Consider the following 15,680-nt stretch of genomic DNA (forward strand, 5'->3'; position numbering starts at 1 on the left):
GAAGTAATCTTAATCCTACTCACTAGTTAAACTTCTAATTTCTTCTTTAGTACTTAGCTTCGATTCCATTTGTTAGTCAAACGTTTGATTTGCTATGCGTCTTTCGACTTGTGTAAATCCACACCCACACCCACTGAACACGCCCACTCAGTCACACACACCCGCAGACACACACACACGGGCATACACTCCTGACACGCTCCGAAGAGAACTCTGCATGCTAGAGAATCCCAGAAAGAAACCCTGCACACACTGCTTGAACTAGATCTTGCTCTTGCTGTTGATGATCTTGATCTTGAGCCGGGACTCGAACCCGCTGCATGCTGCGCGAGTAAGAGTGGGATGGAGCGATTATGGGAAGAGAACGAGATCTGTTCGCATGCGTAGAACACTTTTGGTCTTTCTTGTAGTCCACGCTTCTTGCTCTAACACATCTCATGCGCCCACCTTCTCATCTTTTTTTGTCAGGATACTGTCTTTAATAAGTTTCAGAGTCTAATAATCGATGGGGAAAACTCAACAGACTTTGAAGCTCGGGGTTGTCTCTCTCTTCACAAAGTGTCTTTCTAATCCCACAAAAGAAGCATTCGAAATAAATAAATGTTTGTTTCTAAAATCCAGTATACAAAACAAAACATTCGTCTTTCGATGAAGAATTGTGTATGGATGACACACGAAATCCTAAATGTGATTTATAAAATAAGCGTATTACATCAGCGACCCCAAAACAATTGTTGAGTCAAGGGCTAAGCTCAACAATAATCTCGTCTTAAATACTATCATGTGGCTTATCATTTGTTTTTGATCTTAATAAGGGACAAAAAAAGTAGTTCTACGAAGCAGTCGATCGCCCAGAAAAATATAGTAATTCTGTATGTTTAAAAACACGCTTTTTTAAATGAAAATTTATTCTGGCTGAAAAAACATTAACTTAGCCACCGGTTAACTTTTATTTTTGTTTTACAAATATTTTTTTTAATGAGTATCTGAACAGGATTTGACTCGGGACTGATGGGATCACTTTATTAATTATTCCTCGATGCTATAAATTGATTTTCGGGCATCGGAATTTCTTTCGTGCTTGATGTGAATACCAGCCAGATCACTGTTGGATTTAACATATTGCGTTGATTCCAGGGCATTTTCAGAGTCCACGAAACCAGCATTGTCATGGATAATCTCCTTCTTTTTTGCCAATCGCAACCATTTCTTTTTCTTAGAGTCGACGTTACCAATTTTCTTCTTTTTTGAGCTTGTCTTTTTTCTCCACTTCTTGCCGTATTTCTCCTCCAGTGCCTTATTTTTCATATCCAGTTCATACGACATTTGAATGTGCCAGAGATTTAGCGCCGTGTAGATAAATAAAAACATCCGGAAAAAGAGGACATAGCCAACTAAGAGGGCAATGGCGAACCAGGCATATCTAAAAACCGAATCCAAAACATTTGCGTCGTCCCATTGCAAAAATTTGTTCTTAATGAACTTAAAGATTAATGGGAAGAGAAGCATCCAGTACACAAAAACCGATATTAGTTCAATAAGTCTTTTCTCTAACATTTTAGTCGATGTGGTTCGTATAAAGTTTTGAAAACAAATGAAACTTAAAAAACAAAACCCTCTAAAAGTTTTAGTAATTGTATTACATCACGGAGAGGAACTAAAAACATTTTTGTGGTTTCGAGGCTTAGCTGAGACTAATCCTAATGGGATTGATTCTTAAAATGAAGCTTAATAAGTTTGCAACTTTTGTCAGCGATGAACAAAAATAAAATAAATGAATTATTAAAAATTTTTAGGTGAATCCATAGACAAGGTTAGTTCAAATAAAACAGTTCTATATGTAAATATATTAATATATTTGTAGGTTTATTGCCCATTACGGTTTTGATAAATACAAAAAATGGTTACTATTTATAATAATATTTACTAACTGATGCGGTTTTCGTTTATCAATTTGATCTTTAGCCAGTAGCTTTTATATGATCCAAAGTGAAACCTAGTATATTAAATACGACATTCATTTTTGGGAGACAATTTCTAGGCAGCTTTCACTCTTTACGTTTTTTATGTGGATGGGGGCTAGATCACTTCCGATGCTCAGAGTGCGGCTGATGGTCCTTATCAACGACGGGATAGTTGGTATACTCTGCCTTTTTCCAGACTCTAAGACATTAATGTCCCCTTTTTTATTATCCTTTTCGCAGGACTTTTTGCCAAAATACGCCTCCGGATCCTTTTTGGCCTCCTTTACTGTCTTCCACATTTTAATGTCCAGGATCTTCAGCTTCATATAACTAAACATGACTACGCGGTAAAAGACCACGTAACCAATCATATCACAGAGAACGAAGGCGCCGTTTTCATACAGAGTTCCCAACAGGTCCTCGGTGTCGATTTTTCTGACTATTGACTTCTCTTTGCAGTATTTAAAGATTATCGGAGTGATGACAAAGCAGTACAAGAGCAGAGTTATCACCTCCACAATTCTTTTTTGAAACATTACCGATCGATTTCTTGAAGTAGTTTGATCAAAGCTACGAAACCTTTTTTCACTCGCGCCCTTTCTAAAAACAAGAGTGATCCAGCTCTGGACAAAAACAAACTGCTGCTTTTCGAAAACAAAGTCAGACTCAGACCCTTCGCTCGCCTCAATTCTCCAGAGAAACATAAATCCGATTTTATCCGATTGTCAGACCGAATAGTTCCAAAAATATTTGCTCATTAAATTCTCTCCCAGAGAAAACATATTTATATAGTTTCACAAAAGATGCATTTCATTTATTTCTTTATATTAATTCACGCACATTACGCATAAGCGCTGCGATAAGTAGGTACACAGATAACAATAGCTGCCTTATGACTAGTAATAAATATATATTCACTAACTAAAGAATTAATTTAGCTCGCGCGAACGAGTTCACTGGAATGTGATAATTGACTAATTTCGTGTTTTTCGATTATCGATCTTTGGGCAGTAGCTAATACTTTATGCGGACTTGGTCCTTTTAAGTTGAGCTCAGAATCACACAAAACCTTCCACCTAACTTGGTGTTCGTTATTATGGGCCATGAGCTACCACTTCTAAGCACTAATCACTTCTGTCTACACCTGTTGAGGTCTGGGCATCAGAACCTTGGGAGACATAATCACGCCTTTGCTGTGCTGATTGGGCAGAATGGCACTCTTCTGCATTTGGGGCACGGGCGGGGCACACCTCAGGCTGGGACTCGGACTGGGGTGGACCTGTGCCTGCTGCAGCCTGGGAAGGGTGGCACTTTCCAGGGGCCGCGTCTCGTGTTTTATGTGAATGCGGGCCAGATCGCTTTCGATGAGCAGTGGATTGCTGATGGTCCTTATCATCTTCGGTGTCCCTGGCTTGCTCTTCTTCTTGCTCCCAGAGTCGACGACATCGATGTTCTCGGTGGAGACGGGCTGGTAATAGGATTTTTTGTCCAAATGTGCCTCCGGATCCTCCTTGGCCCGCTGCAGTTCGTCCCACATCCGGATGTCGCAGACCTTAAACTTCATGTAGATGAATATGATGATGCGGTAGAAGACGACGTATCCAATCATCAGGCAGAGGGCCAGGGTGCAGTGGTCGCCCACCGTGGCCACCAAGGAGTCGATGCTCATCCTGATTATTCCACTTTGCTTGCAGTAGTTGTAGATAGTTGGTGTGATGATCACCCAGTACACCAGCACCGTGATCATCTCGATAATCCTTTTCTGAAACATTGTGTCTAGGTGCGATTCGCGGTTCGCGCGCTTCGATGCGGTTTGGTTAAAGCTTCGTGACTAAATGACGCTCGCGTCGCCTCACGGCGCTATATATAAACATAAACCCTCGGATTACAACACCGACCACAATCGCCAACTACTGGGTCCCGAAGCCAAGCTCAGACTCAGGCTCTCGGCTCTCGAAGTGAGTGCATCGGGGGTCTCCAAGCCGGTTATCAGTCCGATATCGCTTTATCATTCGCTGTTTACAAAGCCACTTATGGCGCGTAAACAAATTGGATATACGTCACAAGTGGATCCCAGGAATACTTGCGCCATTTCTTGGAACTGGCTTTGGGGGTCGCCCTGGCAGGTTGCCACTTCTTCCGATTTCGATTCTGATTCCGACTTGCGATCGTTTTCGAATTTCATTTCAATACGCAAACAGGTTGAGTGACAATTTGAGCGTTTTTTTACCTGGCCGATTTGCATCTCTTAGATCATTTGGTAAGCCACTCAGGTCGACGGGCGAAATTTCGAGCTTGACTCTTGAAACTTGAGTCTTTTTTTTTTTGTAAATTGCGGCGTATGATTCATGCTGGACTTAAATAATTCATTATGTGATTTAAGCGCTTTGGTAAGGTAAATTGCCCCGCGTCTTTGTCTCCGAACGGTGATGAATTTTCGATATTATAAAATACTTTCGGCGTGATTTCATACCATACACGACTGCAGTACTAATATAGATAGTCTGCCATTAATTGTGGCTAATTGCAGTGTCGAAATCAATCAGATCGTTCTGACAGCCCGCAGTTTGAAACAGGTTGAAGGTGAATAATCTCAAAGAGAGAGTTCTTTCTCTCTGGTTAGTGTGTGTGTGTGGAACCTTCTCAGATATTCCCTTGGTGCGACATCATATTTCGCAGGTGTCTTTGGGACTTGCGTCAGTGGATGAGTTAGTTCGAACCGTGAATGAGTGTGATTGGATCAGAAAACCCAGGCCATTAGCTAGAGGCTGGTCGGACCGATCAACAACATGACTGGGCATTAATTAGCATTATAATCAGCCGCAGTGGGGTAGTTCACCTGGGCACGAGCCACTTGTTAAGTCGCCAAGAGCGAGAGGTCTGAACTTGACTTGCCCTACACCTGCTTCACTACCAGTTTCAGTTGCGACTTCCAGTTCAGTTCGACTTATGAATGGGAGTTACGAAAGACTCGTTCTCCGATCGGACTCATTTACACCACTATATAGTATAACCAGGCCAATTATCATATCGTTTCCATTCATTCATTAGAGTCCCCATTAGTCACCTACCGCCACCCCCTCCCCTACATCCCACCATACAGTACACGTTTTAGATACTTGTAGATGTACGGTTAGTGCTTGCATTAGTTGCATTAGTTTAACCCCACCGAAACTTCCGATTCCGAATCCAAACCATCATCTGCCTGCGCTTCCTTCGCTAATGTGCCAACAATTAATTCGCATCGATTGAAAGTATTTTTCGGTTTCAGTTCTCCGACAAAGTTTTTCCAAATGTTTTTGTGTTTTATCTGTTTCTTTTTGATTATAGTGAAGGCAAAATGAAATACAACAAAACTTCCCACTGCGCTTTGACAAATATCAATACAGATATAAAAAATACAACAATATGTGTACATTTTGTTTTAACAAAGCAACTGAAAAAAAAAATAAGAAAACCAAAAAGAAAGTCATATAAAGCTTGTATGTATAAAAACCAACCAAACTGTTGCAACAGACAAACAGAAAAAATTTCCAACGACCAAAAACGAAAAGTGTTCATCTATACGTATTTTGTTTCCTCATCTTCGAACTTATCATTTTGATTTTGTAATATACGACTCATGTGTTTCACCTCCGTAAAGGCCCCAAGTTTTGGCGGTCTCTTCAAGATACTTCCAAGATCGATCCTTAGCACCTACTTTCCTTCTGTAAATAATGAAAGTGTTAACCGCACCGATCGAGATGTTTATTTTGTTGCACCAAAACCTTCAGAAACTCTATATTTTGTACTGTCCAACATCCACTTTTGACGGAATGTCAAGAAGCCAATCGAATCTAAGTTCAAGACTGTCGATCTCTCTGAAATGTAACCCTCAGACTGTACTATATTCCATAGATCAGCTGCACAGTTTGATCGCAAGTGGTCCGTATATCGTAACGTATTTTGTTGGATGTTGTGGTAACTTATTTGATTTATATTGATTTTCCTTTTCGACATTCCTTGAGTTCATTATTGGTTCCGTTATCGGTTGATGTTTCCTGAGTTCTGTTCAGATATTGGCTCCCAACTAACTTGCACTTACCGATTCGATTAGTTCTTAAGTCACACAAACAACTACAACTACAACAACAACACCAAAACCAACACCAGCCACAAGAACAAGTACAACAACAGCTACAGAAACATGCGACAAAAGAAAAACCACAAGCTACACTCAACTGTAAATTTATACAAATTGCAATAATAAACTTTTCTTCTTCTTCTTTTCACCTTTTTCTCGAAATATGCTTACCATAACAAAAAAATAAAAATAAAAACAATTCCAAAACTAAATAACATTACACCGCTCTCTGAAAAAAATACCACAACTCGAAAAACTCAACCGAAAAACCAAAAAAAAAAAAATTACCCGTAATCCGAAACCGATACCGATACCGTAACCGTAACCCAAAACCGTAACCGCAAACCCACGCCACCCACCGTTCTCTCCGTTCCTTCACCTGCAGGGTAATGCGGCCAACTCCTCGGAAACATCGATGGCCACCCAGCCGGGCGGCTCCGTAACTTCGCGGGCGGCCAGCGAAACCCGCTCCGGTCCTCATGGATCGGGCACCGCGGGCGCCACAGGTAATAGCAGCGGCGGGGGCGGCACCTCGGGTAGTACTCAGACCGGTGCCAAGTTCCGCCACGGCCTGTTACAGCTAATGATACACACGATAGATCCACTACACGATGGTAAGTTCGTTGAGTTGCCACAGTGTGTTTTGCACAAGTCAAGCCAAATGCCAATATGCAAAAAAAAATAATGCTAATTAAAGTCCCCATAACGAAGTACCCCCAAAGAACCCTGCTTACCATTAACTTCCTTACCCACAATCCCAGTTCCAGTTTCAGACCCTATCCATCACTGAGAAGCAAATTATGCAAATCAAGTAAAATCATTAAAATCCTCTCTGAAATTGTCAGAAATAAACATGAATCACTTCAATTTAAAATTAGTTTATAGTAAAGATGCGATTTATTGTGCAGACACAACCTATTATCGCATTTGCAGCTGGTATACGAGGCGTATGAGTAATTTGTTCATACTTTTAAAGTCATACAGCAAAGCCTTTAATACAAATAGTTATTCAGTGTGACGCAAATAAACATAAAGATTATGATTCTTGGAAATTTTTCACTTTTTTCTTATTAATAACTCCCTGTCAAGTTCATATGGTTTAAGAACTTTAAGTGATTACCTACATTAAACAATGAATAAAGCAAGAATAAAACTCTTAATTGTACAGTTTGCCCTCAGTGCATTCCCAGTCCGCCACGCTTACATCCAAAATAAGATAAATACAAATGCAATAACATCCAACTCTACTCTATATACTATACTATATATACTACCTGTACCTGTACCTGTACCTGTTATCTATATCTGTTCTAAAGTAAAATTGATCTATTCAGTTTCGTCTTTTTCTTTGGTTTCTCTAAAACTCTGTGTAAATTCTGTGTTTCCTCTAATTGGATGTTTGACTTACCAGCCAGAAGTTATTTTCGCTCATCCTTCCACTTCTGCTGTTCTACCCAATTACTGTATCTGTATCTATATCTATGTCTTTGCTCCGATTTCCACTTCTACTTCCATTTCTCATTTGCGTTGCGTTGTTGCCTTTCAGTTCAGTTTTGTTTGTTTTGTTTTTCTTTCAATTTGGTTTAAGCTTTCGTTGCCTTTGGTTCACTTTTTTAATGGCGACCTTGGAGCCACTTACCTAATTAGCACGCCAGGCCCAGACGGAGCGTCGACTAGAATTAGAACCAAAAAAAAAAATACTCAGTTACTCAGCTAAGGCGATTGACAGCAGTAACCCTTTGATTTTGGGTGGGGCAGGAAGGCAAAAAGGTCATCGCGATATTGTAACTTCCCCACCGAATTGATTCTGTAGTTCTGCAAAGTTTCCAATCAGATTGGCACCACTTTCCACCATTGATTTTGGCATGGATTGAGTGTATCTACCCATGAATATGTAGGGAAGGTGTCAGTGTCGTTGCCACGGCAATGGCCCACAGAGAACTAAACGAATCGAAATGAGGCAGCTCAGGGGCGTGCTCGCCAAGGCTCGCAGGTGCGAAGTGTTAGAATTCGTGTAGCTCCAAGTGGGCCTACCTCAACTATTCTATTACACACATGTGAAGTATTGCTGGGGTTCCAGTCCAAAGATTCGAAACAAAAAACTACAAGACTAATTTCCATTTAAAATCGAACACTGGGTTTTAAAGAAAATAACTAGACAACAAAAATATTGAAAAAATATATATAAATTAAGAGATTGTAGTTGATTACTAACCTTATTAAGAATATATTAAATTGGACAAAATGCAATTACATATTGCTGTCATTGTTAACTGCCTGCAGGTATTTCAATACTAAAATTCCCCATTTACAATAATTAGATGATTCAGATTCTAAGCTGAAGTCAATCTCAATCAGAGTTTATTAGGTTAGGTAACAAATGTTTATTCCTTCGCCTTTAGTTGCTAATGCTTCACAAATACGCTATTTACTGATTTACTTTCGGCTTTGTTTTTCATTTTGTTGCAAACAAGAAAACCAAAAATAAAACAATAAAACAAAAAGAAAAGCAGAAAAACAAACAAGAAAAAAAAGAAACCAAAATAACGAAAATATTTTATGTTGTTCAATGTCAGTTTGGAGTTACATTTATACCAATATATCTATATATATATATACATATGCGTTATATATCTAGCATAGAGAACTTATCATAAATTCCTAGAGTTTGTGCGCGTAGTTCAATGGCATACGTATACGTACTGGCTAAAAAGCCCGCAAGATAAACTGCAGGTCTTAATATATGCCATAGTTGGAGTACCTATGTCATTGAATGCTGGATTGAGTTGAGTTTGACGCGTGACAAAAACAAAACAATTTATATTGTACATATATTAACTATGCGTTTTTAATGTTGTATGTGTTAAATGTAATCATTATCGTAATTGTAATTGAAATTGTAATTAGTTAGCAACTAGTACAATTGGCTCGCAGCAATGCTGTTCGAAATCGGCTTCGACTTAGACTTAGGGGCTCAGACTCAGACTCATACAATGCTATACTATACACCCATCCACACCACTCCACACCCGAGTAGATAGAAAACTATTTAAACTATTAACAAGCCTCGACTGCATGTGCGACTAGTCGAGCTTGTTTCAGGTTGTTTTTGCATAGGTCGGATCGCTTTTTGTCACTGGAATGTTCGTCATATATTGTTTACATATGTGTTTCTTTCAACTCGTTATGCTCGATGTATGGGAATTGTGTTTTTGGGCCTGCGCTGAGTGGAAATCCGGCAGAGACGGGCGGAAATCAATTTCAGACCCCCGATGGCATTGATCTCGATCGATCTGGGTAATTGCCCTGCCACTCCGGCACTGATTGCCAATCCCCAAGAACGGCCAAGATCGCAAGACCCATCCCGAACTAGTCGTGCTTTTGCTCAGTTCTCTGTATGAGCATGTTCTTCTCTAGGTCTGTATTAAAACCAAAGATAGACATATCAATACCTTTAAGAATCCTACCTCCAACCCCCCACCATGACACACACATGCGATCTATAGAAATGTAAGCTAAGATTAGATGTAAGTCTACCGGAATCGTGTACATATATACACACATATGTATATGTATATACCTAGAGCTACGCTAGAAGGGGTCTTCCAAAAGTAGAAATTTAGTCGATGATGATCCCCTGAGAAAATGTAAATTCAAAAGAGAACTTCACGCCGCATTGACAACAGAAAACCGAATTGAATAGAATCGAATTATAACCCATCAGAAAACCCCGTCCGATCCCCAAGCATCATTAAAATCCAGATCGAAATCGAAATCTCAAATATCTAATCAGCTCCTAGTGCAAAACACAAGTTCACACTCAATAGATCGAATCGGAACGATTCAGAGACATAAGTTAGACCAAAAACCCATGAGACTCTGACACGGTAAATATCTGTAGTGATCTCTAGACTAGACCTAGTTACTTTTAGACCTAGTTGTAGTCCTAGTCAGCTTACGAACCCCCTCCCTTTCAGCTCTCTGCTGTCCGCTCTCTGCTCTTCCCGCTCTCTTCCGCTCTACTCTGTCCTACCCCGTACTCTGCTCTATAGACTAGACTGTACCCCTAGCTATAATCTGTTAACTTACTCAAGCAACCTCCAAATGCTGTCTCGCAACTGACATCAACATTTTGTATAAAATATTTTCAATATACATATAGACATATATTTGCGTATATGAACGATCCAATCCAATCCCCTAAATGAGTAAATTTGATTGTAAATTAAAAGCTCTAAGAAAGAAACTAAATCTGAAAATGAAACTCGTAACTGGGTTAATTCGTTTATTTCTGATTTTAATCGATGCAATTTTATTCTTTCTTTTTCTTCTTTTTTTCTTTTGATTTTTCGCAAAAAAAAATACCAAACCAAAAAAATATCTAATAAAAATAAACACTTGGATTTTGCGTTTAAAACTCAATTCGTTGTGTGCCAACAAAAAACTGATAATCGAAATCGAAATCGAATACCGAATACCGTAACCGCACACACAACTACAAAATACTACAACGACAACACCGCTACTCGCCACACACCAATACCACAACCACCACCACACTCGTGTTTTGTGTACCAACAAACAATAAACAAAAACACTGCATTATTTATCGAAACACTCGCAAAATAAAAACCAAAAACCAAACCACACACAATTACAATGACAAAGATGATGTTCCAGGCAAAGTGGACGAGAAGGCGACGCAGCTGCACGCCATTGCCTCGCTGAAGGTTTTACTAGATGCCACCAAACCACAGCGCGGTGGTGCCACCACCTCGGCGGCCAACCACGTCAAGATCAACCTCAAGGAGACCACGTTGGCCGATCGTCCCAATGGGAACATCGACACCACCCTCGACTCGGTAAGTCCACCTGACCACTTCCGTTTTCCCCATTTGTATCCGTACAATGTGCTAATAATATAATGCTCATGATTTTCCTTAGGCATGACTTTTCGTTTCGAATATCCATTGATTTGATTTGAGTTTTCGGTTCTTGTCTTTTCGTTACAAACTGATTGATTGTGTCACACAAAATGCGCTGCATTCTTCATACAAGCAACAATTGATAGGTCAGGTTAAGTCGGTCTTCTGAATATCGTAAATCGGAAAGTAGATGTTCTTTAGAAAACTCTGTCGCGATGAAATAATATAATCACCGATGAATTAAACTAACCGGTTCTTCATTATTTATTTTAAGAGACTTATTTCGAATATCGTAAACGAATATCGTTTTCGAATGTCGTTAACGAATATCGTAAACTAATATCGTAAAAACTATATTTAAATTTATTAAAAAAAAAACATTGAATAGAACGATATGTTTCCTTAGGCAATCACCCCACAGGATAACTTACATCTAATACCGGTTGTCAGCTTAATGCGTTGTATTGTAAATCAGACTTTCCCCAATTTGATGTTTATCATATTTTACCAAACAGGGTTTAGCGACCAGTTCAAGCGACCTACCAAAATATACACACCATTTTCCAATTCTAGCTGTTGGCATGTTTCCTTTGCATTGCTAATCGATTGAATGATTGAGCAACTGATTGGTTAACTGATTGATGCAACGTTTGAACTGATTCTAAACTGAACCATGGTGTGTTTTTATTCCCCACCTAAATATATGTTTTAATGTATACTTCCCTCTCATTTTTTTGATGTTTTTCCATGTTCGTTTCCCACTGTTTTTTCCGGTTCAGAAATGTGAAATGCCTAAGCGCCCAGCGAAAAGAAAACAAATATACAAGAAAGATCTGTCTGTGTGTTTATGCAACGTTTATGTGTGACTTATTATGGATTTTGATTTACTTCTTTGACTTAAACTAAACAACGATTTGTGTCTCAATTATTTTCCATAAGACTGTTCAACCCACCCACCGCCCACCCATCCCCACCACACACACTTCTCTCTCTCACACACACACACACACCACACACACACGCCTCAACTCTCCTCCTGTCTACCCCTCAACTTTCTTTCATTTTGATTGTGTATGTTTATCTCCTTTACTTTCGGAGTATCTTCATGCCCCATTTCTCCACTCTCCATCCATCTCTATCGAACTATCTATCTATCTATAACTCTGTGTGTGTTTTGTCTTGCCCAAGATTAAGAAGAGCTAATTCGGAATAGTGAAATTTTTGCATACTCGTATACCGTATGAACCATTTGGAACTCATTTGCTTTGTGTCTTTACTTGATTTCGTTACTCGTACCTAGCGTTAAACCATCCACAAAAAACATCTACAGTATATACCCAGTTAAAAACCGAGGAGAACCAAAGTCATTACAGCGCCTTGCATATTATAATTTCCATTCATATTTTACTAATGCGCGATGCAATCATTCCAATGCAAAGTAGCTGCGCCCAAAACCACAGATCCGCTCAGTATTATACCACACCCACCCACACAGCGTGTGTGCTCATATATCGTACATCGCGTATCGTAATCGTTGGCATTTTGTTAACGCGAACATTCTTATGCATAGGCGCAAACACTTGGCTTTGGCCCCCCATCAGCAATATCAGCAAAAGCAGCAGCCTTAGTAGCATTGAATTCCGGATGCTCATTGCGGACACAAAATACCCTACCTTTTGCTGAGGGTCGCTCAGTTCCGTCATCTTATCAAAAACATCGTATTATTGTCTGTCCTTAAAGCTGGTTGAAAACGATGCAGCGGTCGTTCATGCAATTTTGAACACAACATTTTTAGTTTTCACGCTGCACAAACTTTTTAACAGCCGCTTCATATTTACGAACCAGCTCAAAAAAGCCAATGGTTAAAAAAAAGTCCGCGTTATGTAATTACATTTAAAAATTCCTCCATCTGCAAGAGTATTCAGACTTCGGCTTGCCGTTGACAAACCCGCTTCCTAGTTGGTTATTAATTACATTTTTTGTTTTGATTTATGCAAAGATCACAAAGCAAACAAACAAAATTCTGAGGTGCTGACTCGCCTCAATTACTGCGACCTCATTTGAATTCGACTCACAATTAGACACAACATGGCTGGCCTCAAAGGCCGCATTGAACCGAATTTTCCGAGTTGGGCTTCTGTCTTAAAGAAAATAAAAAGAAAATCCTAAAAAACAAAAAAAAAACAGTGTTACCCACAACCAGCAAATTGTGTTTGTGTTTCCACTCTTTCCCGCTCCGTATGTGTTTGTTATGTAACCCCCGACTACCCACACTTCTTCTAAACATTTTGAACAGCCTTCTTTTCAAACTGTCTATCTGTCAACCCCCCAAAAGTCTTCTACTTTTCTAACAGCCTAAGTTTTAACCAAAGTTTTATTTCCATAACTGATCTGATTCTGAGGACTTGGCCCTGAGATCCAAAACTTTATGTTTTCAAATCACTATATATATGTACTTATAAATGTGAACTCTTCTCCCAAACTACTTGTCATATAAATTTATAATGTATCTTGAATAATCAACCTAAAGCCATCGTTGAGTGGTCGACGTCCTAGCTGGATTGAGCAGAGGGTCAAAATTCAGACACGCAAATTTAGCATCAAAGTTAGTTTCATGAACAATTTTTATTGATCTTTCTTATCTATCTTTCTCTCTATATCTATCTATCTTCGCTCTTCTATATATTGCATTCAAATCTTTATAATTTTTTGCAACAAATATATCGTAAACGACGAAAGTATTTTTTTTTTCATTTCAATTCAATAACAATGAAAATATCAGACAAATGCACGCGAGTCGTACACAAAAGCTCCTTGGCAAAGGCCTCGTTAAAATCCTATTGAGAATTTAGTGAAATATATACATATTTAAAAGTTATACAAAGTCGGAGCTTGCTTCAATTTTAATGTTGTTACTGCTTTCAGTGATTTATTTGTGGTTTATTCTGTGGTTTTTGATTTAATGTTTACAAAATGCAATTTCCTTCCGTTACTGATAGAGGTTTGATTGATCCGTCTGTATTGTACAAACATAGCATTTGCCTGGAATTAAAATACACCAGAATATCGAATATCGTAAATGAAATCACCTCGAGTTGAACGATGATTAATTATATTTGCCCAGAAAGCCAAGTCCAAAAACCGCAAATGACTCAGCCATATCTTTACCCCTTGCTGGATTATAAAAAAAGAAATATTCTTGAAATAGTTGGGGAAATTGAGTTGCTAGCCAGGAGCGTGGAGTGTAGACCGCATATAAATTCCCACTTAGTGGATGCACTTGCAAAGCCTCTGAGAATCGTCACAAACTAACCCAAAAAAAGAACACACATTGTTGCTTCCGTGTGACACACATGTATACTTCGAGTAGCGTTAAACCTTAGTGATATGAAACCTAGTCTTAGACACTCCTTTTTAACCAGTTTTACTTTCTACTTTCGTTCACCATTGATCGACCTTGTAGACTGTGTCTGTGTGTTGTTGCACTTGCAAGACTAACTTGAGCATGCCCACTGTACCAATGCACCACTGTAGTACCACTGTACTTGCGATGCTGATAGAACTCTGCACGTTTTATGTCTAACCATCTCTCTGAGCACAAATCAGTATCGTATCGTAATTGTAGTCCTGCTAGAAAGTAAGTGCACCCCTTTGAACTCGAACCACACTAAGTATCTTGATCGACACCGAACCCACTCTGATCCCGCCAAGCAAGCTCTAAACGCCTGTCTGCGCGACCCCGCCGGGGAAATGAAACCCAACCAAATCCAAACTAAAACTAAACCAAAACCAAAACAAAAACCAATCAACATCGTTCGTAACTAATTGCAAACCCGAAAGCGAAGCCAAATTTGTACTATGACAAAAGCTATCCCGTAACCGACTCATGCCCATCTGTAAACATAGCTCAGAAAACATTCCACCTCAGAGACCCCGACCTCGAAATCAATCAACCACCTTCAACCACTGGTGAGCGGGCTTAACCGCTCCACTCACCCACAGCCACACCCACACCCACATTTTTACTATATATTTTATACAACAAATTCCGTATTCCGTATTACATATTCAATATTATATATACCCATATACTACGGCTAAATACTAACAGACTTCAGTCCAGTTCGGTCCAAGTCGCTAATCGCCAATCTCTCCCTTTGCCTTGACTTGACAAAAGGCGCCCGAAATCGAGGATGATCCGGAGCCCCTGAGCATGGCCTGGCCGGACACGGCGCGGAAGCGGCTCACCTACGTCCTGGTGGCCCCGCTCCTGGTGCCCATGTGGCTCACACTGCCCGACACGCGGACGCCCCGCGGCAAGCGCTTCTTTCCGGTCACCTTCATCGGCTCCATCGTGTGGATAGCGGCCTTCTCCTACCTGATGGTCTGGTGGGCCAACGTGGCCGGCGACACGGCGCGCATTCCGCCCGAGGTACACTCACAAAAGCAAATATTGGGGAGGAGACAATTGAATTTAGTCCCCAGCCTTGAATACTTAAATTATCTTTATTAATATAAACAAACCATCTTCGAAACAAAAACTTTCGGTGTAAAGCAGAAAAACATGCCATTAAATAGAGACAGATAAATGATAATAATTATTGAGAATAATAATAATTTGCCAATAGCAATTGTCTGATATATGTGCTTTCAGCTAATATAAGGCTA

At 39.7% G+C, this 15,680-nt stretch overlaps 2 protein-coding genes across 8 annotated transcripts in view; one reads left to right on the top strand and one right to left on the bottom strand.

Annotated features, from left to right (window-relative positions):
- Nucleotides 1-15,680, top strand: part of LOC108042881 (sodium/potassium/calcium exchanger Nckx30C) — a 36,595-nt gene that overhangs the window by 13,901 nt on the left and 7,014 nt on the right. For 2 of the 7 annotated variants that reach the window (XM_017121359.2, XM_017121361.2), the window contains exons 3-6: nucleotides 6,473-6,701; nucleotides 10,756-10,949; nucleotides 13,543-13,617; nucleotides 15,190-15,444. In XM_017121359.2, the coding sequence (XP_016976848.1) occupies nucleotides 6,473-6,701; nucleotides 10,756-10,949; nucleotides 13,543-13,617; nucleotides 15,190-15,444 (753 nt within the window). The remainder of the gene's footprint in view (nucleotides 1-6,472; nucleotides 6,702-10,755; nucleotides 10,950-13,542; nucleotides 13,618-15,189; nucleotides 15,445-15,680) is intronic. The other 5 variants (XM_017121362.2, XM_017121365.2, XM_017121360.2 and 2 more) reach the window with 4 other exon arrangements.
- Nucleotides 1,842-6,429, bottom strand: LOC108042883. The gene has a single exon (XM_017121367.2). The coding sequence runs from the start codon at nucleotides 3,733-3,735 to the stop codon at nucleotides 3,103-3,105; it is 633 nt and encodes a 210-aa protein (XP_016976856.1). The 5' UTR covers nucleotides 3,736-6,429; the 3' UTR covers nucleotides 1,842-3,102.

Source organism: Drosophila rhopaloa, unplaced genomic scaffold (genome assembly GCF_018152115.1).
Source record: "Drosophila rhopaloa isolate 14029-0021.01 unplaced genomic scaffold, ASM1815211v1 contig_2, whole genome shotgun sequence".
Lineage (NCBI taxonomy): Eukaryota > Metazoa > Arthropoda > Insecta > Diptera > Drosophilidae > Drosophila > Drosophila rhopaloa.

Bases quoted from the DNA above. Each gene is read 5' to 3' on its own strand.
- LOC108042883 (XM_017121367.2), bottom strand. From the start codon at position 3,735: ATGTTTCAGAAAAGGATTATCGAGATGATCACGGTGCTGGTGTACTGG.